The 27,379-nt window shown below is 38.3% G+C and overlaps 1 protein-coding gene across 1 annotated transcript in view; it reads left to right on the top strand.

Annotated features, from left to right (window-relative positions):
- LOC125238093 (sodium-dependent noradrenaline transporter-like) overlaps positions 1-27,379 on the top strand; it is a 53,237-nt gene that overhangs the window by 12,737 nt on the left and 13,121 nt on the right. The window contains exons 13-18 of the mRNA XM_048145381.1: positions 16,919-16,966; positions 17,617-17,697; positions 18,413-18,535; positions 19,117-19,248; positions 22,701-22,763; positions 26,403-26,580. Of these exons, the coding sequence (XP_048001338.1) occupies positions 16,919-16,966; positions 17,617-17,697; positions 18,413-18,535; positions 19,117-19,248; positions 22,701-22,763; positions 26,403-26,580 (625 nt within the window). The remainder of the gene's footprint in view (positions 1-16,918; positions 16,967-17,616; positions 17,698-18,412; positions 18,536-19,116; positions 19,249-22,700; positions 22,764-26,402; positions 26,581-27,379) is intronic.

Raw genomic sequence — 27,379 nt, 5'->3', positions numbered from 1 at the left:
TGATATGTGGCAAAACGAAGGAAATTCTTTACACCTTCGCAATAAGTATCTAATGATATTTTTTTAATTTACCATGTTACTTCACGTACCTACTTAGGTACTTATTTTAAAAACTCTGAAAATGTCTATTGAGTTTCTGTCGCAGACCACCATGTGGCTTCTGCATATTCTGCGCTGTGATAGAGTTGCCATAGTAGGTATGTATACCTATCTTATACTTTTAAACGAGCAATTCTTGTATATTTATTTATTTATTTATATATATATATATATTTATTTACACTGACGATCTCGGAAACCGCTCTAACGATTTCGCAGAAATTTGTTATGTGGGGGTTTTTGGGGTGAAAAATCGGTCTAACTTATCCTTAGGTCCCGGAAAACGCGAATTTTCGAGTTTTCGTGCGTTTTTTTCGCGCGCCATCTCGTGTGCAGTAGTTGTACTGTTAAGACAGAATTCTTTCGGTCGATGTAAGTACTATTTATTGCAAACACTAGATGGCGACACAGGTCAAGGCTAAAACGAATAGAAAATACACTATTTGAGTTTTTGTGGCGAAATGCGCGCCATCTCGTGTGGAGTAGTTGTGTTGTTAAATAGTACCTACATCGAGCGAAAGAATTCTCAGCCTTAAGGCTGAGAATTCTTTCGCTCGATGTAGGTACTATTCATTTTTGAACTAGATGGCGACACATGTCAAGGATACGAAACAGAACCGAGCGAAGCTCGGTTGCCCAGATTATTGTATAATAGGCAATAAGAGGCAAAAAACATATTGTGCTAAAATATTTAAAATACCTACAGTCATTTCCGAAACGTGTGAATTCATGTCAATACTTTCTTTTATCAGTATTACACGGAGTAGGTAAACGTTTCGTGGCAGCGGCAGCGCACACTGCAGAGAGCGCACGTGGACACCGGCGCGGCGCCACAGAATATATAATAGTACAAGTAAAGAAGGCGCACTGCTTTGATGTTTCCGAAATGCCGCCTTTTTAAATACCTACAACATTCTTACAAAGAAACGAGCCGCACGTGCGCGGCGTCCGGTGATAGGGTTACCAATGGATCCAAACGAATTAATACTCACATTAAATGTTATATTATTATATTCAAGTCTTGAGTACTTTCTAGGTATATACGCTGTATTTATATATTTTTGTTCGAGGTTCCAACATCACAAGCCTTATTGAACTTTTCCGTGGCACTTAATCAGTAGTAGATCTGTATAAGAAAATCTTTTGGTATTTATTTTATTCAATATGTCTATTTAATTAAGTATTATTAGCCATTCCACCCGCGGACATCGCTTAAAAAACCTCGCGACGTAAAGTAACAATAGAAAGTGCGAACGTGCATTCCGTGAGAATGTGCGCCACCCCTGAGTAGGCCGCGAACTCGCGGCCACAGCTCGCGGCCGCCAGGATATACTTGTAGCGCGGCGATAGGATAGCGGAGTGAGCCGCCCCTGGCGGCGCCAGCGGACGCGTCTGTGTGCGTGAGCTAGGTATGCATACAACTACAACTGCTGTAGGCACCGCCCCCCTCAGCGCGTCCTCTGCGGCGCGGCGATAATCACCTAGCCCTAAGGCCCTGGTTTCTCTGGCCCGTCACACGCGCCCGGCGGCGTTTGGAATGTTTGGATGTGAGCCGCATGTGCCGCTGTGCCACACGCTGTCGGTCGCGGGTGCGTGGGTTTTCTGACCCTTGGTCACCCGTCGTCGGCGACGGAACTCAGAAGCTTTGGTAGACTGATTTTTGAACTGTTGTGTTGTGCTCTGATCAAAATGAATGTAAAAATACTTACATTGTAATTCTTAGAGGAAGAAGATTATACGCGACTTAATCCGTTTCCATATAAATATTGATATTACCCAAAAAAAGAGACAGTCAAACGATATTTTTGTATGAAACCGGCAAAAAGAAAGTAAAATTTTTAACTTGGTACTCAAACACTTTCATTGTAGTAAAGAAAAATTTACATCATATATTCGATTAAGTATATCGAAAACAGTTCACAGAAGTACAATTCATCCATTGAATTACTATGTACTAACATACTAGAAATGACACCCCAAACAAAGTCTGTGCTCCGGCCGGCAGCGCGCGGCGCATGCGTGGGGAGGTACCGTGTCATAGAGTAAGACTTGACCAATGACCACCTAGACGCGACACTCTTAGTGTAGACCTTTTTTATACTTAGACTTATATTGACCGGGATATAGACCGTGATTACCTTTTTGATTTTTGTCGAGCTCCCGATATTTCGACGCAGTTGCATGCATCATGATCACGGAAAACTGACGAAGGCGGGTGGATGTTAAAGTTGTATAGACAGCGCGCGATCTACACACTACACTCACAGTGTCACTACGTTTGTTCAATTCTGACTTCACCGGTTTTTTACACAAACAAATCACTGGATTCCATACATTAGATAGTTTGAAGCCATCCTCACGATTGAAATTTTTATATTTGTGAATCTCAATGGCTTCTCTTACCAATCTCGGTATGTAGTGGCGTTTCGTCGAAATTACCTTAGGACTATGCAACTCGATCCAATGATTTGCACCCGACTCAATGAGATGTTGAGCAATAGCAGACTTGCGAGTATCGTTCTTTTTGACTGCAGCAATGTGTTCTTTAATTCTGCAGGCAATAGTGCGCTTGGTCTGCCCTATGTACTCGTAAGAACTGCCACAACTGCACTCAACTTTGTACACACCAGGTTTTTCCAGAGGAAAATTGTCCTTAGGTGACCGCAAGAACTGTGCAATTTTCCTGTGTGGGGTGAAGATAGTTTTTACAGAGTAATTGTTTAGTATTTTAGAGATCTTATCTGTCACTCCCTTTACGTACGGCATAAACGCTGGTTGTCTCTCTACGCGATGAGTGAGGTGCTTGGGTTTTGCATCCCGTTTATTAACGTTAACTCGGTAACCATTTTTCCTCAGGACTCTCTGAACATGGTTCAACTCCTGTACAAGATGAGAGGAGTCACACAAAGCGTGTGCTCGATTGGTTAGTGATGTTACGACCGAGTTTAACTGTCTGGGATGATGGTGTGAACTCGCATGCAAGTAACGATCTGTATGCGTCGGTTTCCTATAGACAGAGTGTCCCAGCATGCCCTCGGCTCCAACCTTCAAGCTCACATCAAGAAATGCAATACCCCTATCTTTTCAATCAATCAATATAAGTCTAATGAAAATAACCGTGAATCATTCAAAACTCTTTTTTATACTTTTTGTAAAATACTAACCCCCTTATTCATAAACGCACACTAAAGTTATCAAGCCGATAAAGTTCGTTTGTCCCTTTTCGGCGTATTGGTGTGATAGAAAGGGACAAACGAACTTTATCGGCTTGATAACTTTAGTGAACGTTTATGAATAAGGGGGTAAGTAGTTTAATTTTAGCACTATCATACATTGTGCTATGTTTAAGTTCTACTAAGTGAAACAAAAATACATTATTGATTTTTTTCATATACCTACTTTAATTGCCCTTGAAGAAAATCATAGGTTATTATTGTATGAAAATATCGATTACAACTCGTGTTAGAACTGTGTAGTATTCATAAGTATAACGTGAAATAAATTTAACATTTCTCTTTTATATATTACAAACAGAATATAATCACAATTACTATACTTCATTACCTACATGTCAAGTCTGTGCGATTATGATGCGATTAATCTATGATTTCGTTCAACAAAATGGCAGCGATAGCTTCGCGTTTGAGGAGCGCGTCCCTTCATTGAAATAATTACTTAAATAAAGATCGATTAACATAGCGTGTATACTAACCGATGAAATGTGACACGTCAGTTTTATTCGATTTTCTCGTATGGCTTAAACAGCATCTTGTTGCGCAGGAAGGCATTTTTACATTTTATTTGTGTGCAGGCAGAAACATAAGTCCAATGGACTTATGTTTGTAGCGCAAACGTTTTGCTCGCAGTGTCCTCTCTAGTATTACCTCAATGAGTTCATCATTATCTTTAGTGAAGTCAGTCATTTTCCATATCAAGACGCCACCCGCCGTCCGTTGCTATTGTACAAAACGAATACAGACCGTCGCGTGCGGCGTGTGACCTTCGCCCGTCGAACCACCCGCCACCGGCGACGTTTCAAAGAAACCACCCTCAAACATTTTCGAACAAAACATTCGAACGTCGTCAGTCGCGGACCCGCGTAAAAAACCACAACACGTTCTATGAACATTGGTCAAGTGCGAGTCGGTTTTCGACTTTTCCATACAAAGAACTCATGAGCGCCTGAACGACTGTGATGGCAAAGTTAACTTTTCGCACTTTCAAGACTTTACGTATATATCTCGGAAACGATAAGAGATAGAGCAAAATGGACTTCAGATTTGGGCTGTCGTTGCCACAAATTCTATGTTTTCGTCAACAGAGACCTTTTTTTGGACCGATTTGAACAAAATTTTGCTCAGCTTGCCACTTACAAACGGTCTTAAGCGCCTCCTTTTTAGTAGGAACTTAAGTCATTTTGGCAAATGAAAAAAAAAATTGAACAATTTCTAAAAAGAAAAAGACAGAAATGAATTTCTTTCTACCTGTCCATCACGCTTACAAAATTTTAAGACGTTTAGTAACTGCTTGCAGCGTCAGTGAGTGAAAATCTTAATTTGAGTTTTTTTCTCGTAAGTCCGACTTACGCTTGACTGTAGATTTCTAATAGGTTTTCCTGTAATCTACAGGTAGAGGGCTATCTCGTGTATTTTTTTGAAAATTTTACGCTAAGTAGTTTCGGAGATAAGGGGGGGGGGAATGGTCATTTTTTGTCTATTTTCTTAAATTACTTCTAAAGTACCAAAATTAAAAATTAAAAAAAAATATATTTCAAATGTTCATAAAATGCTCTTTCATTTGATATATAACACAATATAGTTTTAATAACTTTGATTTTTAATTTTCAAGTTTACCCCCCAAAAGTGACCCCTATGATTAAATTTCATTTAATTAAATTACATGTTCGTCTTTGGGCCACAGGTTTACATATGTGTACCAAATTTCAAGTATATCGGTCCAGTAGTTTCGGAGAAATCGGCTGTAACAGAGGGACAGACAGACACACGAGTGATCCTATAAGGGTTCCGTTTTTCCTCTTTGAGGTACGGAACCCTAAAAAATAAGCTTGATAAGGCTCTATGAGATCTCGCAGAATTCCATGGCTGCATGCATAATGATTTTGATTATAATTGAAAATCAGTAGGCCTAGCACATGATGGCCGCGAGAGTATGTCGCCGCGAGATAGATCACATGTCTTCTTCTGCCTGTATCACTGGCATAAGGACGGATAGTCTATCTCGCGGCGACATACTCTCGCGGCAATCCTGTGCTAACCCTGCAGTGCCTACAAAAAACGACGTATTTGTCAATGTTTTTATACGGAATCTATTTGTGGTTGTCAATGGGTTCGAGTTAGATAAGTAATAAAATGGGTATTGTAGCGTAAACCACTGGATAACTGCAGGGCCGGACTAGGCCTCAAAAGGCCATGATTTTAGCTAAATTTATATTGTAGCGGGAAAACTACCCAGAATATTAAGTCTATTAGACCGGTCTGGCGCAGTCGGTAGTGACCCTGCCTGCAACGCCGCGGTCCCGGGTTAGAATCCCGGTAAGGGCATTCATTGTGTGATGAGCACAGATATTTGTTCCTGAGTCATGGATGTTTTCTATGTATATTTATAAGTATTTATATCCATACTAATATTATAAATGGGAAAGTGTGTGTGTCTGTTTGTTTGTCCGTCCTTCACGGCAAAACGGAGCGACGAATTGTCGTGATTTTTTAAGTGGAGATAGTTGAAGGGATGGAAAGTGACATAGGCTACTTTTTGTCTCTTTCTAACGCGAGCGAAGCCGCGGGCAAAAGCTAGTATTATATATATATCGTTGTCTGAGTACCCACACCACAAGCCTTCTTGAGCTTACCGTGGGCCTCAGTCAATCTGTGTAAGAATGTCCTATAATATTTATTTATTATTTATTATTTATTTATTTATTTCGGTTATACCTCTAAAGTATACAAATTATGAATCAATCAGTGTAGTATCTAAAGCGTTCAGTATACATCCTAGAAAATAAATTAACTAACTAGCTAGTATAGGTCTGCGATCAAAAGAGGATCTTGGCCTATACTTTTTATAAATAATTAATTTTCGATGTTAAACAGTTTTAATTTGCATGCAGTGTTTACCTCCATTTTATTGTACACTTAGTTCTTAGTTATATAAGTGTATAATTCATATATGCATCAGTGTAACAGTTACTGGTAAACCAATAAAAAAAAATTGTTTGTGTGTAAGTTAATGACATAGAGGGATAAGTAAGGAAATAGTAGTAACTCCATACATTAGTAAATGCAAGTTATTTGTAAGTAGTGAGATCTACCGTCAATCACGCCTTAAATAACGAACATTATCAGTACCTACTAATACTCGACACTAGGTGCCAACAGTGTCGCGTCTGCCAAAAATGTAATATCAAATTAAAACAGTTTACAACTTATATTACAAGCAGAAGAAATTGAAAACAGAGTACTGATTAATAACAAATATTAGCAAAATATTTTTGAGCATTAGACTTGACTTTTTGTTCGTCGCGACATTTGTTGCAGTACTAATAATTTACGCTAGTTGACGCGTGGATGACACTAGATGTCACTACAAATAATTTGCATTTATTGATGTATGGAGTTATTTATTTATTTATTTAATTATTCCTCTATAGTTAATGCGTAATTTTATACTGTTTTTAAATGGAATAAACTAATAACTTTGACAGTACTTCATGGGTTTTGGCATCTGGTTCATAACGTGAATGGGCCATTTTTTCGAAGTTGTCCACCCCACTTTTTTTGTAACATGGGTATTTTTACGCGATTCATACTCAGAATCGCGAGGTCTTTCGATCCTGATAGGAGAAAAAAAATGTCCCAAGAATTCCATACATTTTTTCGAACCTTCCATTCCGTTACCGCCATAAAAAATGTATGAAAAAATGTTAACGGAATGAGAAAAAACCTTGGGACACTTTCTCCTATTGGATTGAAAGAGCTCGCGATTCTGAGTGGAAACCACATAAAAAAATCCAAATCCAAAAAATAGTGGGGTGGACAACTTTGAAAAAAATGGCCCGAATTTTTTAAAGTGCACTGCCGCCTAGATCCGACCCTGTGTTGATGTACAAATAGAGCTGTCTCCGGTTCTTCGTTGTTATTACCTTTCCTCGTTTATTGACTACAAGTATATTACTGAGACTATTTTACCTGACTTTACCTAGAGGTACTACAGTTTTTTTTGTCCCTCCTCCCTCCTCTGTTTTTTTATTGTTGGTATTTCTTTTTCAACATTTGTCTCTTTTCATAATCTTTACTTTTAAATTCTTCATAATTTTTTCTCATTTATATCTTATATCATTACAATTTTTGTCTTAATCTAACTTATCCTAACTGTATAATATTATTCTAACATAAATTATCTCATGGCTAGTTTTAGAACCAACATTTCTTCTAAAATTAATTATGTCATCCTTTATCCCTTTTCATATTTTCAATTTTAATTCATCATTAATTTTCCTCACTATTTATTCTCGGTATTTTCATTTATAAATTAACCTGTTTGAGAGGTACTACAGTTACCATCATCCTCCTAGGTCCCCGCGTACCTAAACACTACTACTTTATAAGTACAAATTTTGAGTTTTGAACTCTTGGGCCCGCTTGCACCAACCACTTAACAGGATCAGTGGGCTTTCAACTGTCAAATTCCATATAAAATGGTGGGTTAACCCTCTGGTTAACCCTAATAACTAATTACGGATTTGAACTGGTTTGTAAACAAGCAGCAATATCGCACTCGCTGATTTGTGCATTTGAAATTAGTGATACTGCGTTTTTACATTATCCGATCCGAAATCAGATGTCGGACCAATATCCCATTTATTTACGCCGCCATCTTTGATTTTTTCCTTTCAAATCCTTCCTACATCCGATATCGGATCGGATAATATGAAAACGCACTCAGTGGTATCTGGTGCAATAAATGAATGGCACAAACGCTCACGAAGCGAAACGGTCGTAGATATCGCTCTATCGCTCTTGCGTATTGGCGCAACGAGCCAGACTACCTTTCGCGGGGTTTCGTTTTCGTTTCGCGTCATAGAAATGTAGTCTGGCTCTGTCGCGCCAATACGCAAGAGCGATAGACATAGATAGCTACATCATCGTCATCTTCCTTGCGTTATCCCGGCATTTTGGCCACGGCTCATGGGAGCCTCGGGTCCGCTTTGACAAGTAATCCCAAGATTTGGCGTAGGCACTAGTTTTCACGAAAGCGACTGTCATCTGACCTTCCAAACCGAAGAGTAACTAGGCCTTATTAGAATTAGTCCGGTTTCTTTCCTTCACCGAAAAGCGACTGGCAAATATCAAATGACATTCGCACGTAAGTTCAGAAAAACTCATTGGTACGAGCCGGGTTCGAACCCGTGACCTCCGGATGGAAAGTCGCACGCTCTAACCGCTATGCCACCAACGCTTATTTACATAGATAGCTACGAAAGAGATATTATCGTGAGTGTTTATGCATTCGTTACGCACACTGATAAGCATTTCTTTTTTTTTTGCCACTTTTATGAAGTGTGATATTTTTGAAAAAAAAAAAGCTATTTCTACTTAGAATTACTAGCTTTTTCAATCCTAGTAGTTAAAATTTTTTTCCCATACGATTTTTTCTTATTTTGTTACCATTTTCCGTACATGTTGTATGGGGTAACAAAAGAGGAAAGTATTAACAAAAATGTATGGAAATTCTGGGAAACTTTTTTCTCCCAGTGAGATTGAAAGTACTCGTGATTCTGAGTACCATTGACCTAAAATTCCCTAAAACAATTAAATTTTTTTTATTGGCAAAAAAAAAGAAATGCTCTGCTATCGATAGCGATTGTACCGTTTAAAACTTGGAAGAGGCTTTAACTTGTCAAAACATGGCTCGCACTTATCGGAAATTATGCTGCTGCATTTCTATGCAATGACAATGACCGTGGAAACTTGATAGCCAAAGACAAATAAAAGCAAAGACTTTTGACCAGAGACTCTACAAGGCAGACATTTTCCACTTTTAAATTTATTCTAAGCCCAGAGACTCTACCACGAAATTTAAATGTTTGTACTTAAATAATATATGCTAATTATATATTTTTTTTTGTAAAACGTCAAAAACGGACGGATTGATACTCAGGATTTAGTAGTAGTAGTAGTAGTAGTAGTAAAACACTTTATTGTACCAAAAAATAATACAAAACACAGGAAAAAGAGCTTATTACAAGTACAAAGGCGAACTTATCCCTTTAAGGGATCTCTTCCAGTTAACCTTTGAGCAATTACATAATTAGACAGTAATACGAATAGAACTGATAGATAATCTTTAAAAAAGAAGATTTTTACGTATATAATTAAGATACAGCGGGACAATTGCAACTGGGGGGCAATTTTCAACCATTAACTAGAAGTCCATATGTATCCACTAAAACGCGTGCCACAGATGACCAGTGGACATTCTATTTAATAATGCAAATAATACATATATAAAACATGGAAAAAAATCGAGTTGTTGAAAATTGTCCCCCAGTCGTAATTATCCCGCCGTACATAATTTAAAAAAGTTTTATTTAAAACAAAAGCTTTTTAAAGTCGTTTAAGCCTTCTACACTAATGCCGTATATCTCTAAGCTGCAGGCCTAGGGCGCGGGCAGTTACGTACCTAATTATCCTTATTATTTCTTTCTTATTTAATTTTTAAAATCCTGCACCAAACTAAGCTTTCTGTTTAGCCCAATGGTTGACTGGTAGAGAATGCCTCAAGGCGTTAAGTCCGCCATTAGTACTCTTTTTTTGTAAATTTGTGCAATAAAGCTTAAATAAATAAATAAATAAATAAATAAATATACTTGTCTCTGGTACAAGCAACTGCTTGATCACGGTACTTGCATGCTTCAAGCTTGAGCGCTTGAGAACTTCGGTGGGATTTAAAGGCTTCAAAAGTTTCTCAGAATATTGACATTCAGGGCTGCAGTAGTTATTGAAGTTCTTATTTTTTTATACATTCGCCGAGTATTATGTCCACAGTTTTAGCCCAGTAACTGAACTTTAAGATTCCTTTAGTACTCCAAAGTCTTTTCTATGAGTTTTTGACGCATTAATAGTACATTACGACACAAGTACGGAAAACAGGAAGTTCAAAACAAGTTGCAATAAATTACAACACGATCGGAGGGAGTGTTTTAAATCGACATAAGTTACGAATTTCCTTTTCGCACGTGTATCGTGCGACGTTTTTCGGTAAAGATAGCCCTTTGAAGTTTCGACCAGAAGAAATGAATCACTTTGTGCACTAGTACGGGCAAAAATCACCATCTGTACGTACTGAAATAGTACATTACGATACAAGTGCGTAAAAAAGGAAGTTCGAAACGAGTGGCGATAAATTAAAACACGACCGAAGGGAGTGTTTTAAATCGACACGAGTTACGAATTTCCTTTTCGCACGTGTATCGTACGACGTTTTTCAGTACAGATGAGCCTCTGAAGTTTCGACCTGGCATATAATGAACCACTTCTCGCACTAGTGCGTAAAAAAACGACCATCTGTACTGAAAAATTCGTTACTCTATAGCGTAAACGTCATGCGTATATGAAAGCACGTTATCGCGTACCTACTTAACACAGTTAAGTACCTACTCTAAAACACAAAAACCTCACTGCAGATGCTCAAGTAATTATTGTATAGGATAGAAGCCGAAACTTACTGAACTGTGGATCGATTTTTTAATTTCGAACGCACGAATTCGCCGTTCGAAAGTCTGTGGAAAGCGACGTAATGCTATTTTTGAAAAAGGACGGCTAGTAATTTTAAAACTAGTGGTAATGACCACTCGTTTTCGATTCTGTTAGTAGAATTTAAACCGCTAGTATAGGTAGTTTCAACTCAGTTGAGGCCACGCACACTACAACACTGTCATGTAATGACAACGAAATTTTGAAATTAGTGTTCTTACCGTGTACCGACTGCAGATTCAACAGTGAATTGCAAGAAAGACCAAAAAGTTTCTATTAACTATTTTGTTAAGAATTACGTCTATAGAACAATTTTCAAACATAACAGAAAATAAAATATCTCGTAGGTATGTGATTAATTAATTGTCAAATTATGATTGTAATATTAATCGTAGAAATCAAAGATAATATATAATAAATTTCAATTTTAATTTATATCGATAGCTGAATACTTATTTGGAAGTGAAATTTCATATGAGCTATAAAGTTCACCGGATAATTTAATTTAATAAAATAATATCGTTTGTTTTTAGCAAAATTTTATTTGTGCCACCGCGACTTCTGTCTGCTTATTAGGTATTTCGTTATCAAACCTCTTCAAATATGATTGAAGTAACTGGCACTCGTTACATCGGAGTCATACCTATTGACAACTGCATTTTCCAAGAGATAAACCGAACCTTATAATCAATCCTAACGAATCAGATGAAGATATGCCAAGTAACGGTGGTTTATAAAAAGATTTGTTCATTATTTTTTTACTTCTTTTAATACCATTCATGATAAGTATATCAATAAATAATAATGTTTTTCAAAAATATATTCATCGTTTTTTTTTACATTCACTCACTCATTTCATTCATTCATTTTTTTGCAATCAGTACTAATCTTCATTTAGCTGTGTGTGTTATCATTCACTTCAACCTCCGTGGAATTACCTATAGTGGAGATGTTATTGAACGAATTTCACGAAATCGAATGGCCGAGATTCAAAAATCGGCACCCATGACTTTTGTATTCTTTGTAGGTACAAAACTTTCAAAGTAATTTCCTCTTGTTTTCCTGTGGCTTTGACCCGTAGGCAGAATTGAATGAATTGAACGGTGCAACAAAGAATCCCGCTCTTAAGATACGGCGAATGGAGCGAATGAATTCTTTTTAACCCCCGACGCAAAAACGAAGGGGTGTTATAAGTTTGACGTGTCTGTCTGTCTGTCTGTCTGTCTGTCTGTCTGTCCGTCTGTCTGTCTGTTTGTCTGTCTGTGTGTGTGTCTGTCTGTGGCATCGTAGCTCCTGAACGGATGAACCGATTTCGATTTAGTTTTTTTTATTTGAAAGCTGTGTTAGTCGGGAGTGTTCTTAGCCATGTTTCATGAAAATCGGTCCACTAGGTCGTGGTCGGGGGTTTTTTCAAAATTTTAATTTTGTGGTTATTATTTCCCATCTCCAACGTTTTACTCAAAGATTCTGAGGGGTTAGGTATATCTGAAATAGTCACATAAGAAGAAGAATAATAAAAATAAACCAACTTATACTTGCATTAAATAGAAAAAAGATAAACCTACAGAAAAAATAGAAAAAACAATAAACTTTAAAATGAGAAATTGGACGCCCTCTTTGCTTAGCTGCGAAATTGCATGGAGAAATTGACAACATTTCATATTTTTGAGTACTACTTTTTATTGTTTGGTTTGAAAGAACTCAATACTAAAAGATATACGTACTCGTATTTTTTTTTTTCCAAAAACTGCTATTTTAATGTGAAATTCTCTTTTTATTACTGCTGCGAGCAGAAAGAGCGTAAGTTACAAACGTCAAGACACAGCTTCGTGACGTCACATATGTTGTTTCATACACCTAAGAAAACGACAAAATCATTCCTAAAAAAAAAGTTTTAACAGTCAGCTTAAACAGTCCGGTATGTCTGACTGTCAAGTGTCACTGTCAAATACTAGTGAATGACTACGAATCATAGACTAAGCCATGATTTTTTAATATCTTTGCTACGAACTGTGATAAGTTTCACTGTCAAACTCAAGTGACATCCCAACTGGAAGATTTTTTTGATATAGTGGCAGCTCTAAATCAGCTATTTGACGTCACTTCCCCTTTAAACTATTTTTAAGATTTTTTATACTAAAAATGCGGAAAAAAATATTAAAAAAATGATTTACGTGATCTACAAGCGTATATCTCGAAATGGTTTTCGATTTAGGGACATTGAAAATTTTGAAACGTTGTCAATTATGAACGAATTTTATAAAAATCCAATAAATATCAATCACGTGGACTTATGAAGGTAAGGAAAATCTGACTGCATTTGAGTAGAGCCTCCTTTTGTGTTCTTATTTTCTCAAGTCTATTCTGCCTTACGGCTCAGCCACGACATTGGTCTAAGCGCGACAGCGGTGAGCGGCGGCCATACATTGGAGCGAGACACAGCAATGGGACTTTTCATTCGCACGTATGGCAGGAAGATCTTGGAACTAGACCAGAGAGAATAACGCCCCCCTCTCTCCACATAAAAGGAATGGTGGTTAATGGACCACCACCGGGAAAATGTTATTAATAGTACCATACAATCTGATTATGGCTAAGAAAGCCGATGGAAGATGAAACTTCAAAAAAAAAACGTATGGCTGCCGCTCACCGCTGTCGCGCTTAGACCAATGTCGTGGCTGGGCCGTTAGCCTTACGGCCCAGCCACGACATTGGTCTAAGCGCGACAGCGGTGAGCGGCAGCCATACGTGCGAATGAAAAGTCCCATCGCTGTGTCTCGCTCCAATGTATGGCCGCCGCTCACCGCTGCCGCGCTTAGCTCAATGTCGTGGCTAAGCCGTTAGGGCTTGAGTGCACGCTCACATTGCGCTTGCAGCGGGGCATGCGGCGTGCCTGTCAAACAATAGGCTACTAGCTAGACTCGTATCGAATTTAGCACATCAAGCTATTGTTTTCTGTAGTATTTGACTTAAGAAATCAATATTTATAGCTTGCGGGCATTAAAAGTGCGTGATGACTGCGTATTTTTAATTAAAGATGTGTGTATGTTTTTTTTTTAAATTATGGACTCCGAAAACGGTGTTGGCCAATGGAGTGACGTCACATAATTCAGATCAACTATGGAAATTAGAGGTAGTAATCTGATCTCCACAGAAGCAACCTCTATTGTATTAAAATTCATAGTCGTTGACGGGTGTGACAATGTGAAATATTTTTTTCTAAATATACTGACGTCATGTCATAGGTATTCTATAGATTAATATGGCTGATGTTGTTTTTGCCTGATCACGTAAAAGTAAACTTTAAATAAATTTTTTGCGGGTTTTTAAGTCGTAATAAAATACGGTACTATTTTTTTTCGTTTAATTAGACAGTAATTAATAATATAAGACATACTTTGAAAAAGGGTCAAGTAGCCTATTGAAGCCCATACTGCGGCGCGTGCGAGTCAGTTCCAACAGCCTTGTGCGCCTATACCCTATTCGTTTAACAACGTTAATAGAGCGCTATCTATGTTGCACTTTTGTATGCAAAAGAAAAGGACAAAAACAGTCGATGGGCGTAAATAACTGCACCTTAGAGGCGAGCTTGGCTTACATGCCGTGTTGGAATCTCCTGCTTGTGCTTTCTGGAGACACTGGGATTGTACTATCAGCTGCAAAAGTGAATGGAGAAATTATGAATGAATTCATTGATAAATTCGCCATACACATTTGCAACTGATAGTACATATCAGTCCAGAGGCCAATTGTATAATTTATTATAGTTTACTTTTTTAGATGTAATGTTAGTAATGTAAATGTAACTAACATAGGTTTAAGAGAATGTACACAAACACAATGGTTTTTTTTTTTTTCAAAATAAAATTATTGTATTGTATTGTATACGCTGCATAGGGTGCACTTTCGTCCGCCCCGCTGCGAGCGTCCACCCAAGCCTCACACTTATTTCCCGCATACCGCGCTCCTAATAGAGCCAGCAATAAAGAGATTCCGATGCGGAAAAATTTACCAATAATTCCTCACCTCGATCGGAATTCAAAAATGGAACGCTAATGCCGTGGAGGCACGCTGAGGGTACTGGTCGGTTTGAAGACGTTTTATAGGTTATGTTAGGGTTCCGTAATCCGTAATCTACTTTGAAGTACCTCTATTTATTGTTAATTTTAAAGCCGATTCAGGCAACAAGACTCATAATTATTACAAATACTAATTAGGGTTCCGTAGTCAACTAGGAACCCTTATAGTTTCGCCATGTCTGTCTGTCCGTCCGTCCGTCCGTCCGCGGATAATCTCAGTGACCGTTAGCATTAGAAAGCTGCAATTTGGTACCAATATGTATATCAATCACGCCGACAAAGTAGTAAAATAAAGAAGTAATGAAAAAAAAATGCTTTGTTAGGGTACCTACGGTTCCTACATGTAAAGTGGGGACTGATTTTTTTTTCATTCCAACCTCAACGTGTGATATATTGTTGGATAGGTATTTAAAAATTAATAAGGGTTTACTCAAATCGTTTTTTGATAATATTTATATTTTCGGAAATAATCGCTGCTAAAGGAAAATCCCCACTCTAACTTTTGAACCATGTGTTTTAAAATATGAAAAAAATCACAAAAGTAGGACTTTATAAACACTTTCTAGGAAAATTGTTTTGAACTTGATAGGTTCAGTAGTTTTCGAGAAAAATACGGAAAACTACGGAACCCTACACTGAGCGTGGCCCGACACGCTCTTGGCCGGTTTTTCCTCTATTTTTTGTATAAATTGATTAGTAGCCATAATTTTATATTATAACATAATTAGGTACCTCTATTTATTTCAAATTTTAAAGCTGTTTTTTTTTTAATACTACGTCGGTGGCAAACAAGCACACGGTCCGCCTGATGGAAAGCGGTCACCGTAACCTATGGACGCCTGCAACTCAAGAAGTGTCACACGCGCGTTGCCAGCCCATTAGAAACTTAAGCAAAAAGGAGTGTACACGTTCTAAGGAGGGTTCAGGCAAGAAGACTCATAATAATAATTATTAAAAATACTGATACATATATCACGCCTGTATCCCATAAAGGGGTAGGCAGAACACATGAAACTACTAAAGCTTCAGTGCCACTCTTGGCAAATAAGGGGTTGAAAGAAAACGAAACTGTGACATTGCAGTGACAGGTTGCCAGCCTCTCGCCTACGCCACAATTTAACCCATATCCCACAGTCGCCTTCTACGACACCCACGGGAAGAAAGGGGGTGGTGAAATTCTTAGTCCGTCACCAGACAGGCAAAAACAAGGCAAAAATACTGATTTCTTTTATAAATTAATTAGTAGCCACAATTGTATAACATATATTATGTTTATTCAATATTTTCTAAAAAAGTGAAGTTTAGTGTATAGAAACGGTAATAATTAATGGTTTATTTATACTTCTTATTTAAGTATAATAAATAGGATTTCATGGTCTTAGTGCTACATTAAGCGTGACTAGTTTTCAATTATAGCATATTTTAGTATTATAGAAATTAATTACGTATTTTTAAAGGAAAAGTGGAAAAATTCAAGACGTTTCTCGCATGATAAAGAACAAAATTTTCACCCCACCAACTGTTAAAAGCTTACTTTGCTATTCGAAAACAGATAGCAAAATTGCATTTTATCCACAAGAGTGCAAAGTAATTTCATACAAATTTTAACTTGATGTCCTAAGCTGCCTGGTAGAATTTACCTATAAATGATGATTTTGAATTATAAATATTGAATAAATTGATGGATTTGATTAATTTGATGTTTTATAGTCAGTATTTTGTTCGTGTTGGTGTGGTGAAAAATGTTGTGATTCACTCGGTGGCAAAGTTTGTTTTACCTTCGTGCCTTGAAACCCTCGCAACGCTCAAGATTTCACTTTTTGCACCACTCGCTACGCTCGCGGTTCAATATTGGAATGCTTCGCTTGCTCGGGTATCAATATTGGCACGTGCGGTTAAACAACTACTTTGCCCCCTTGTAAAACAAATAACTATAGAAATTAATTACTTACTTTTCTTTTCTCGCAGATCACAAATCGACGAAAGGATCCGTAGTCACCCTATCATGTTACAAAAGTAAGTACTTTACTAATTATAAAATACTAGCATTTGCCCGCGGCTTCGCTCGCGTTAGAAAGAGATAAAAAGTAGCCTATGTCACTCTCCATCCCTTCAACTATCTCCACTTAAAAAATCACGTCAATTCGTCGCTCCCTTTGGCCGTGAAAGACGGACAAACAAACAGACACACACTTTCCCATTTATAATATTACTAGCTTTTGATCGCGGCTTTGCTCGCGTTAGAAAGAGACAAAAAGTAGCCTATGTCACTCTCCATCCCTTCAACTATCTCCACTTAAAAAATCACGTCAATTCGTCGCTCCGTTTTGCCGTGAAAGACGGACAAACAAACAGACACAGACACTTTCCCATTTATAATATTAGTATGGATTACTAGCTTTTGCCCGCGGCTTCGCTCGCGTTAGAAAGAGACAAAAAGTAGCCTATCCCTTCAACTATCTCCACTTAAAATATCACGTCAATTCGTAGCCCCCTCCGTTTTGCCGTGAAATACGGACTCTCTGCCTACCTATGTGTATGGGCACGTAATGCGAAGGGATAAATGGAAGGAAGTAGGTAACCGGAGAGGAAAACTAGAGGAAGAGGTCGATGGACTGATATGAAACGACAGCAAGTTAAATTATTTTGTTTTATATCTCTTACAGAAGAGCCTAAAGTTCAGATAGAAGAAGAAACATACTACAACGATGCATCGAAAAGAATTAGAGCGAGTAGTATAAAACCAGGTAAGTTTATACACCGTGTTTTTTTGTTTTCCGGTAAATTCGACACGTTGTTAGGTCCATTGTCAGGAACCATCCGGAATATATTTCTAGATATTTTTTTTTATCGTTTTTGAAATTACTTTGCACCCTTGTGGATAAAATGCAATTTTGCTATCCGTTTCCGAATAATCAGGAGAGCCTTTACCACCAACTGGCTGTGTTGAAAAAAACTAAGTATTCTTTCAAGACTGTGGTTTTGGAAACTGCTAAATTAAGCAATACATTGCGACTTTCGATCCGGAGGTCGCGGGTTCGAATCTCGGCTTGCACCAATGAGTTTCTCATCTTTTGATATTTGCCAGTTGCTTTTCGGTGAAGGAAAACATCGTGAGGGAATCGGACTAATTCCAATAAGGCCTAGTTAGGTACCCTTCGGGCAGTCGGTTTCGTAACTAGTGCCTACGCAAAATCTTGGGATTAGTTGTCATTAGCGGACCCCGGGCTACCACGAGCCGCGGCAAATGCCGGGATAACGCAAAGAGGCGGATGATGATTATTGATATCACTAATGTGTTAGTAGTAATAAACTCTTTATTGTACAACTAATAACAAAAAACACAGTAATTACAGTAAAGAACAGTACAAAGGCGAACTTTTGAGGGATTTCTTCCAGTTAACCTTTGAGTGAATGAGAGGATAAAAGGAGATGAGGATGATGAAGTTGTGTTTGTTTCAGAGGTGGACGACGGGCGGGAAACATGGGGTACGGGGGCGGATTTCCTGCTCTCCATCATTGGGTTTGCAGTGGACTTGGCCAATGTGTGGCGATTCCCTTACCTTTGCTACAGGAATGGTGGAGGTAAGTTTGTGATACCAAAGACATATAATATATATATATAACCCATTGCCAATGTTACGTTGCCATGGTTACAGAACCAAACAATGCGTTTTGAATTTTTTCGTTATTTCGCGCGTGCGCGGGAAGCCGGCGGGGCTGGCTTTAGGGAATAGACTTTTATGTAGGGTTTTAAACATCTATTCACGACCCTGTAAATGACGAATAAATACTACAGTAGAAAAAATATTTTTATTATCACATAATTATCAAATTAAGAATATGAGTCAAATTGTCAAAACTTAGTTTCAAGCCAGTGTCGAGAGATGGCAGTCTATGCATGGTGACTACACATTTTACTTCGACAGTATCTAATTATCTATATACTCGATTATTGTATTATGTTTGGTTCAACTAATAGGTACAATAGCTCATGCGTGGATCCAGGGGGCTGGAGCCTAGGTTGGCCATACAAATAAACCACGTGACCCCTTCTCCCCTGGGGCCTGGGCCTTTACCACGTGACCCGCCCCCCCTGGCACGAAGCTGGATCCGCGATTTTTCATTGTTTAAAGTACATACACAATTATATTATTGTGTTTCAGGAGCCTTCCTAATACCTTACACGTTGATGCTGGTCTTCGGCGCCGTTCCCCTATTCTACATGGAGTTGATCCTGGGCCAGTACAACCGGCAAGGCCCTATAACGCTGTGGAAAATATGTCCATTATTTAAAGGTATGTGGTAGCGAGACCTGGCCTGCTCTCGGGAGACATGTTCAGCAGCTACACGTCACGGAGATGAAGAAGTTGCGATGGATGTGTGGCGTTTCGCGACGAGATACGTAACGAGCGCATCCGTGGCAGCCTCGGCATCCGTGACGTAGCGGATAAGCTGCAAGAAAGCCGCCTCCGATGGCTCACGCCTAAGGATGTCGAAGACCGGGCAAAGTGGAGAAGACTGAGTAGGAAAGCGAACCCTGGCGCTAGGCCGGGAAAACGCTAGGCTGAAGAAGAAGATTTAAAGGTATGTACCTCCTTTCTTTCCGTGGGTGTCATAGAAGTCAACTGTGATTTGAGATGTGCGTGACGTCAATCCAATATCAAAATTTCGTTTCCTTTCAACTAACATGCCAAGAGTGGCACTGAAACTTAAAAAGCATCATGTGCTCTGCCTGCCTTGTTTGGGAATGCAAGCGTGTATGTACGTAGCTATAGGACATTGAAAATAGAGGACTAAGGTTTTATAATTGTCTACAATGTCTAGATCGACACGACCGATCTGGCGCAGTCGGTAGCGACCCTGCCTGCTGCGCCGCGGTCCCGGGTTCGAATCCCGGTAAGGGCATTTATTTGTGTGATGGGCACAAATATTTGTTCCTGAGTCACGGATGTTTTTTATGTATATAAGTAAAGTAACTATTTACATATTATGTATATCTTCACCACTTTGTAAACTCTTATTAGAAAATGTCGTCCGCAGATCGCTCGTACTTTGACAAAGTTTAGCTAAACTGCATTTTATTCTAAGATCTAATTAAATTCTATGCTATAGAACTATTTACATATTATGTATATCGTTGTCTGAATACCCACAACACAAGCCTTCTTGAGCTTACTGTGAGCCTCAGTCAATCTGTGTAGGAATGTCCTATAATATTTATTTATTTATTTATTTATTTAGATATTCTGGAGGCCGATTTTGCTGAAACAAATTATTAGGTACTTGAGTTTTGATAACCGCTTACGCTTGATCAAGACGAACGTAACGCAAGGGTTGCATCGAAATCAGTCTAAAACTATAATTCGAGACAGCCGGGCCCTGGGGAAGAGAGGCGCCTGAACTCTTCCGAGAGATCGGAAAGCGCCTCAGGGAGAAAACAAAAGATCCCCGTTCTAAGTCATGGCTTGTCCAACAGGTCTCCATCGCCATACAGCGGGGTAACGCTGCTAGCGTGATGGGGACCTTTGGACCCGGCATGGCCCAGAACGGGTTCCTTTAGGTATCCTACCTTTTTTAGGGTTCCGTAGTCAACTAGGAACCCTTATAGTTTCGCCATGTCTGTCTGTCCGTCCGTCCGTCCGTCCGCGGATAATCTCAGTAACCGTAAGCACTAGAAAGCTGAAATTTGGTACCAATACGTATATCAATCACGCCAACGAAGTGCAAAAATAAAAAATGGAAAAAAATGTTTTATTAGGGTACCCCCCCTACATGTAAAGTGGGGGCTGATATTTTTTTTCATTCCAACCCCAACGTGTGATATATTGTTGGATAGGTATTTAAAAATGAATAAGGGTTTACTAAGACCGTTTTTTGATAATATCAATATTTTCGGAAATAATCACTCCTAAAGGAAAAAAAAGTGCGTCCCCCCCCCTCTAACTTTTGAACCATATGTTTAAAAAATATGAAAAAAATCACAAAAGTAGAACTTTATAAATACTTTCTAGGAAAATTGTTTTGAACTTGATAGGTTCAGTAGTTTTTGAGAAAAATACGAAAAACTACGGAACCCTACACCGAGCGTGGCCCGACACGCTCTTGGCCGGTTTTTTTATATATATGTAGTAATAATTGTTTTTTTTTATAATTGTATGGTACTTATTATAAGTAATAAATGAAATTCTGTAGAGTTGTTGAGACCCAAAGAGAATAAAAACGGATATGAACTGGTAATTATTCAGATCGTCAGACACACATGGTACAAAGTGAATAACAAACAGAGGCTATTTCAATTTAATTTTACAATTATTTTTGTGATTAATTAGTGCCTTACGCATAATCTTAGGATTAGTCGTCAATAGCGGACCCCAAGGTCCCATGGGGCAAATACCGAGATAACGCGAGGAGGATAATTATTTTGTAATTAAATTCTTTTTCCTTACCTTTTCCTGTCAATTAGTGGCATAAAATCATCCATTTTAAATTAATAGTTATTTGTTTTACAAGGGGGCAAAGTTGTTGTTTAACCGCACGTACCAATATTGAAAAGAGAAAGCGAAAGAAACTTTGTCGCCGAGTGAGACACAATTTTTTTCACTAAACCGACACGAACAAAATACTGATTATAAAACATCAAACTGAATCAAATCCATCAATTTATTCACTATTTATGATTCAAAATCTTCATTTACAGGTAAAATCTACCTGTCAGCTTAAGATATGAAGTGAAAATTGTATGAAATTACTTTGTACTCTTGTGGATAAAATGTAATTTTGCTATCTGTTTCCTAATAGCAAAGAGAGTCTTTACCAGTTGGTGTGGTGAAAAACAATATTTACTTAGATACTTTTAGCAGAAACTTATTTGAACGAATAACAAAGAGCATAGACTATAATGCCATCTTAGGTTTCTTCACTTCTTTGTGAACTCTTATTAGAAAATGTCGTCCGCAGTAGGCCTAGCACATGATGGCCGCGAGAGTATGTCGCCGCGAGATAGGTGACACGTCTTCCTCTAACTGTATTAATGACATAAGGACGGGTAGTCTATCTCGCGGCGACATACTCCCGCGGCCATCATGTGCTAGGCCTACTGATCGCTCGTACTTTGACAAAGTTTAGCTTTGAGAAACTGAAACTTGACTAAACTGCATTTTATTCTAAGATCTAATTAAATTCTATGCTATAGTACCTCTGTGTGTGAAATTAACTGAATGTAATGTCGACTTTTAAGTACACTAATTGGTTTCTTTTTAAATATTCGTTATAATTTGCAAATTTTTCGCTTAAAGTAACTGTTTATTCGGTGCCCAAAATAGACTGATTCTATATAAGTAGCGAAAAACTGCACCCGGGGGTATAGGAGTACAAAATTCAAAAAAATTCAAAATTCAAAATATTTATTCAGCAAATAGGCCACAGGGGCACTTTTACACGTCACATGCATTTTAACATAATTTTTATATCACAACCGTTGTACAATCACAAACGTTGAATTACAGTTTTTGCGGAATAATATAAACTTTTTAGTAAAGATCAATCTTTTTTTTTTTCTCTCTACATTAAAGCGAGTTTGTTAAACAGATGTGACTAAGTAATTAAATTACGATAGGCTGTCCTTTTCGCACTATTTGTAAGTACGATAGGGACGCTCTGATACGATAAAGTTTATCCAACTCGTGTGCAAAGGCAGCAAACTTTTATTTTTTGCGGTTCAAATTGTTTAAATTTACATTTGTTTCAGGTGTAGGGTTTTGCGCGGTAATGGTGGCCTTCTACGTGTCCTTCTACTACAATGTGATTATCGGTAAATATTTACTTTGAATTAATAGTTATTTGTTATACAAGGGTGCAAAGTTGTATTTTAACGCCGAGTGTGAAATTGAAAAACGAGCAAGTGAAAGATTGTATAGTTGAACCACGAGCGAAGCGAGTGGTTCGAGAATAGAATCCTGAACTTGCGAGTTTTTCAACACACGAGAAGTAAAATACATTTGCACCCGTGTGTAACACAATACTTTTCCCCTCACTATAGCGAGGAAAGTACAACGTAAAAAACGCGCTTATCACTGCTTCCAGTAGTTCCACAGGTGGTAAATCATCTTCATCACTAGATTAACCCAGTTTTAAAGCAGAACATTTGTCTATTATACAAGGTCAAATAAGTAAGTAAGTAAGTAAGTAAACACTTTATTGTACAGAAAAATAATACAGCACATAATATTTAAAATAAAAAGTTTCAGTACAAAGGCGAACTTATCCCTTATCCACAAATTACTTTATCCACTAGTGGATAAAATGCGTTTTTACCAGCTGGTACCTATTAAACGACAAAACACGTGTTTCCGAGCTAGTGAGGGGAAAATGTTTTTACTACGATGTCATCGCCTTTTGATGGTAGGATCAGACAACGAACTAAGTAGGAGAATATACTCGTATGCAGAATGAGGGAAGGCATGGAAAAATTCGCACGCATCTACAAGGCCACCGTGGCTTAGTTGATCATAGCGGCTGCACCAGCAATGCAATAGGTAGATCGCGGGTTCGAGTCCTGTCAGAGGTGTGAACTTTTCTATTTTTCCTTTAGTTAAAAAAATGTAGAATAGACAAAGTCTAAGGACCCATTTACATCCACGTTCGGTTTTAGCACAGAATCACAGATTAATAAGTTATTAAGACGATAAGGTAGGGGTCAATTCTCCATACGAATGATCTATTTCCTCCCTGGTTTTTGAAGATAGAGCAATGATTTTTTTCAACACAGATTGTTATTATTTTTATCTGTGTCGGACCGTTTTGATTTTTTTGATAACCTGCTTTTTAATTAAAGATTCTAGAGCCAATCAAAAATTTCCAAAAACGGCCTTTTTCATTGTGGCGCAAAAAAAGGTGTGATACTCAATATTGGTAACAATTAACCAAAAAAGCTAAACGGTCCGACATAGATTATTTCATTATTATTCAGATTCTCAAATTTCGTTCCGATTGATTAAGTTTTGAAGGAGGAAAGAGTCGAGAGCGGAACCTCGATTTTAAAGATTTTTTTGAAATATCTTTTGACTGAGTTGTTCTTAATGGACAATTTTTTTCGATAAATCTAGTCAATAACACTTGTATATTTAACTATTAAAATTCCCAAGTTGAAAGGGGGGCTCCTTTCCATTTTAGCATTTTCGCTACCGTATCCTCTTAACGTAAAAGATCCTTCACTTGTCCGCAAAACGACGAATACCTACGCTTTATTTAACTAACACTAATAAGTTACTACGTTAAACGGTTAAACTCAGAAGAATAGTAGATACGTGTCACGCGACTACACAGGCGGGCGCGTGGCGCCCCTCGACCACTTGTTACCTCGAGGCAACTGCTAGCGCGTAAAGTAAAATCCATAAACCTACGGACCAAATTGACAAGTAAGTGTGAACGAATGTTGCCACAGTTTGGCCAGTGTCGTTCTTATCGGTATTTAAATTATGATTACATCGTAGATTTAAGGTGTACCCAGACGGGACAATGAAATTGGCAATTTGATCGGCTAATCAATATACCAACTTTTTCTGTGATTTCGACAGATCAAAAGGTCTGTAGACCGCTAATTAGAGATATTTTTTTTATTTCGAAGCAGCAATAATATTATTCGAAAATTATATAGATATTTATGACATACTTGCCATAGCGTGACAGATAATTGATTATCGTCGGACATGGAATTTTACTTTTTACCTACAGGCTCGGAAACCTTTTTATGTTTTAAAACTAGTGGGTAAAAATGCGTGGCATCCATCCACTACCTCGAAGATACATAGAACAAACCAAAATGTGTACCTCTTATTTGAAACTAATATACTTATTCTTGATTTAAACTTGTCTGTTGTATGTACTTTACAACTTGTCGATATATTGTTATCGACATATACCCTTCCCTATTTTAATTTTGCTGTTCCTGGTATCATTTTACCTGTCAGTCATTTGTCAATTTAGTCCGTAGGATTATGAATTTTACTTTAGGTACATAACGCGTGACCGCGAGCGAGTGACGTAGGCCTGGCCCCGTAGCCGAATGGCATTTCTACGACGCGAAACGAAAACAAAACGCCGTGAAAGGAAGTCTGGCTCTGTCGCGCCAATACGCAAGAGCGATAGAGATAGATATCTACGAGCGTTTCGTTTCGTGAGCGTTTGTGAATTCGACTACGCACGCAGGTTTTAGTTACCTACATAGCGAACTGTTGACGATATTTCGTATACAACCAGTGACGATGGATACTTTAATTAATTGGAGGTAATTTTAACACAAGCATTTTTAGGGAAAGCCTTGTAATTTGGCACGGCCTTGAGAAGGGTTAGAACGTTTATTAGGACAATGTCATAGTTATTACGCACCTACACATGTAATATTTTAAGTGACACGTCATTCAGTCACGGTTGCGCCTGCAGGCCCGGGGGACTTGAATTTTAATAGTTATAGCGACTGCCAAATTATTATGGGGTATTACAGAGTGTTGTGGAGGGGAGAAGGCTATGCGACGAAGCCTGGTTTAATGCTTTAGATAGTGAAAGGTGTCACAGAAAGCAAACCGAGACTGGAAGCTCAGGTGGCATGAGTTTTCTCTGCCAAAAATGTGGCAGATAGTGCTGCTCGCGAATCGGCCTCCACAGTCATCAAACCCGTTGCCTAAACAGCAATGCGTAAATCGTCTGCAATAGACGCAAAGGCGATAAAGGTGATAATGATGATTATTAAATTTACGAATTCGACAAATTTGTATGACTATGTAGTCTGTATTTTTAGGTATTTAAATAAATGTACTTAATGAAAATTTACCCTCAAAGTATTACTTTAGCAACTTGATGATCATTTAACCGAAATTAAATAATAAAATATCCCTTGAATCCCTTCCGTGCTGAGTTGCTGACCCATTACAAAAATCGCAATATTGTCGAGCTACAGCTGCAACGTACACGCTGCGTGCTAAATATTAACTTATCATTATCAGTAAACATAACCTAACCACAAAATTAAAATTTTGAAAAACCCCCGATAGCGACATAGTAGACAGATTTTCATGAAACATGGCTAAGAACACTCCCGACTAACTCAGCTTTCAGACAAAAAAAACTAAATCTAAATCGGTTCATCCGTTCGGGAGCTACGATGCCACAGACAGACACACACACAGACAGACAGACAAACAGACAGACAGACAGACAGACAGACAGACGGATAGACAGACAGACAGACACGTCAAACTTATAACACCCCTTCGTTTTTGCGTCGGGGGTGAAAAATACTGGTAAACATTGGTTAGCCGGTGACCAATAAGCAGAAATCTTTGCGTAAATTCTTCTTCTTCTCCAACGTAGCGTTTTCTCGGCCTAGCCAGGGTCCGCTTTCCTGCTCAATCTTCTCCACTTATTATTCTAAAATATTTTTATTTTTTAATAGGCTGGGCGTTCTACTTCCTAGTGTCATCAGCGCGCTCCGAACTACCGTGGTTGCACTGTGACAATGCATGGAACACGGAACAATGCTGGGACGCATCGAGACATAATGCGACGAATAAAACCGAAGTTCCTTACCAAGGACCACTGTCGCATTTCACTCCGGCTTCTGAGTTTTTTCAGTAAGTTCCTAGTTATTTTTTTAAAGACACACACGGTTCGAACGCGATAAAATAACATTAATTATCTATTACCTTTTCTCCAACCCAACGTTTCGGCCAGCAAGGTTAGCATTAGCACAGGATTGCCGCGAGAGTATGTCGCTGCGAGATAGACTATCCGTCTTATTTCATTGATACAGTTAGAAGAAGACATGTGATCTATCTCGCAGCGACATACTCTCGTGGCAATCATGTGCTAGGTCTACTGGTTGCACTGGCCGTGGTCGCAGAAGACTGCATGACGTCCCAGCGAAAGGTCGCAGGTTCGATTCCTGCCGGAGGTGTAAATTTTTCCATTTTTCCTTTAATTTAAAAATATGAAAAGGTAATAATGTTATTTTATCGCGTTCGAACCGTGTGTGTCATTAAAAAATGTATACAAAACGCGAGAACTTATAGTTTTAAGTTCCTAGTTCCATAGAACCCCGAGAATTCGTGGAACATGGAACAATACTCGACATAACATACACATACATATGAGGAATACATACATATATATGAGGAAGTAACGGGAGAGGAAAACCGAGGAAAAGGTGGATGGATTGCGTGAGAGATGATATGAAGCGAAAGCAAGTGAATGATGAAATGACGGATGATAGGGAGGTATGGAAGCGGAAGACATGCTGCGCCGACCCCAAATGAATGGGATAAGGGCAGGCGAATGATGAATGATGATGATGATGGAACAATACTCGACATAACACGTGGAACAAGACAGAAGTTTTAGGATAATTGTAGGAAGTTCTTCCATTAAGTAAGT

This window comes from Leguminivora glycinivorella, chromosome 22 (genome assembly GCF_023078275.1).
Source record: "Leguminivora glycinivorella isolate SPB_JAAS2020 chromosome 22, LegGlyc_1.1, whole genome shotgun sequence".
Taxonomy (NCBI): Eukaryota; Metazoa; Arthropoda; class Insecta; order Lepidoptera; family Tortricidae; genus Leguminivora; species Leguminivora glycinivorella.
This window is presented reverse-complemented; position numbering and strand designations above follow the sequence as displayed.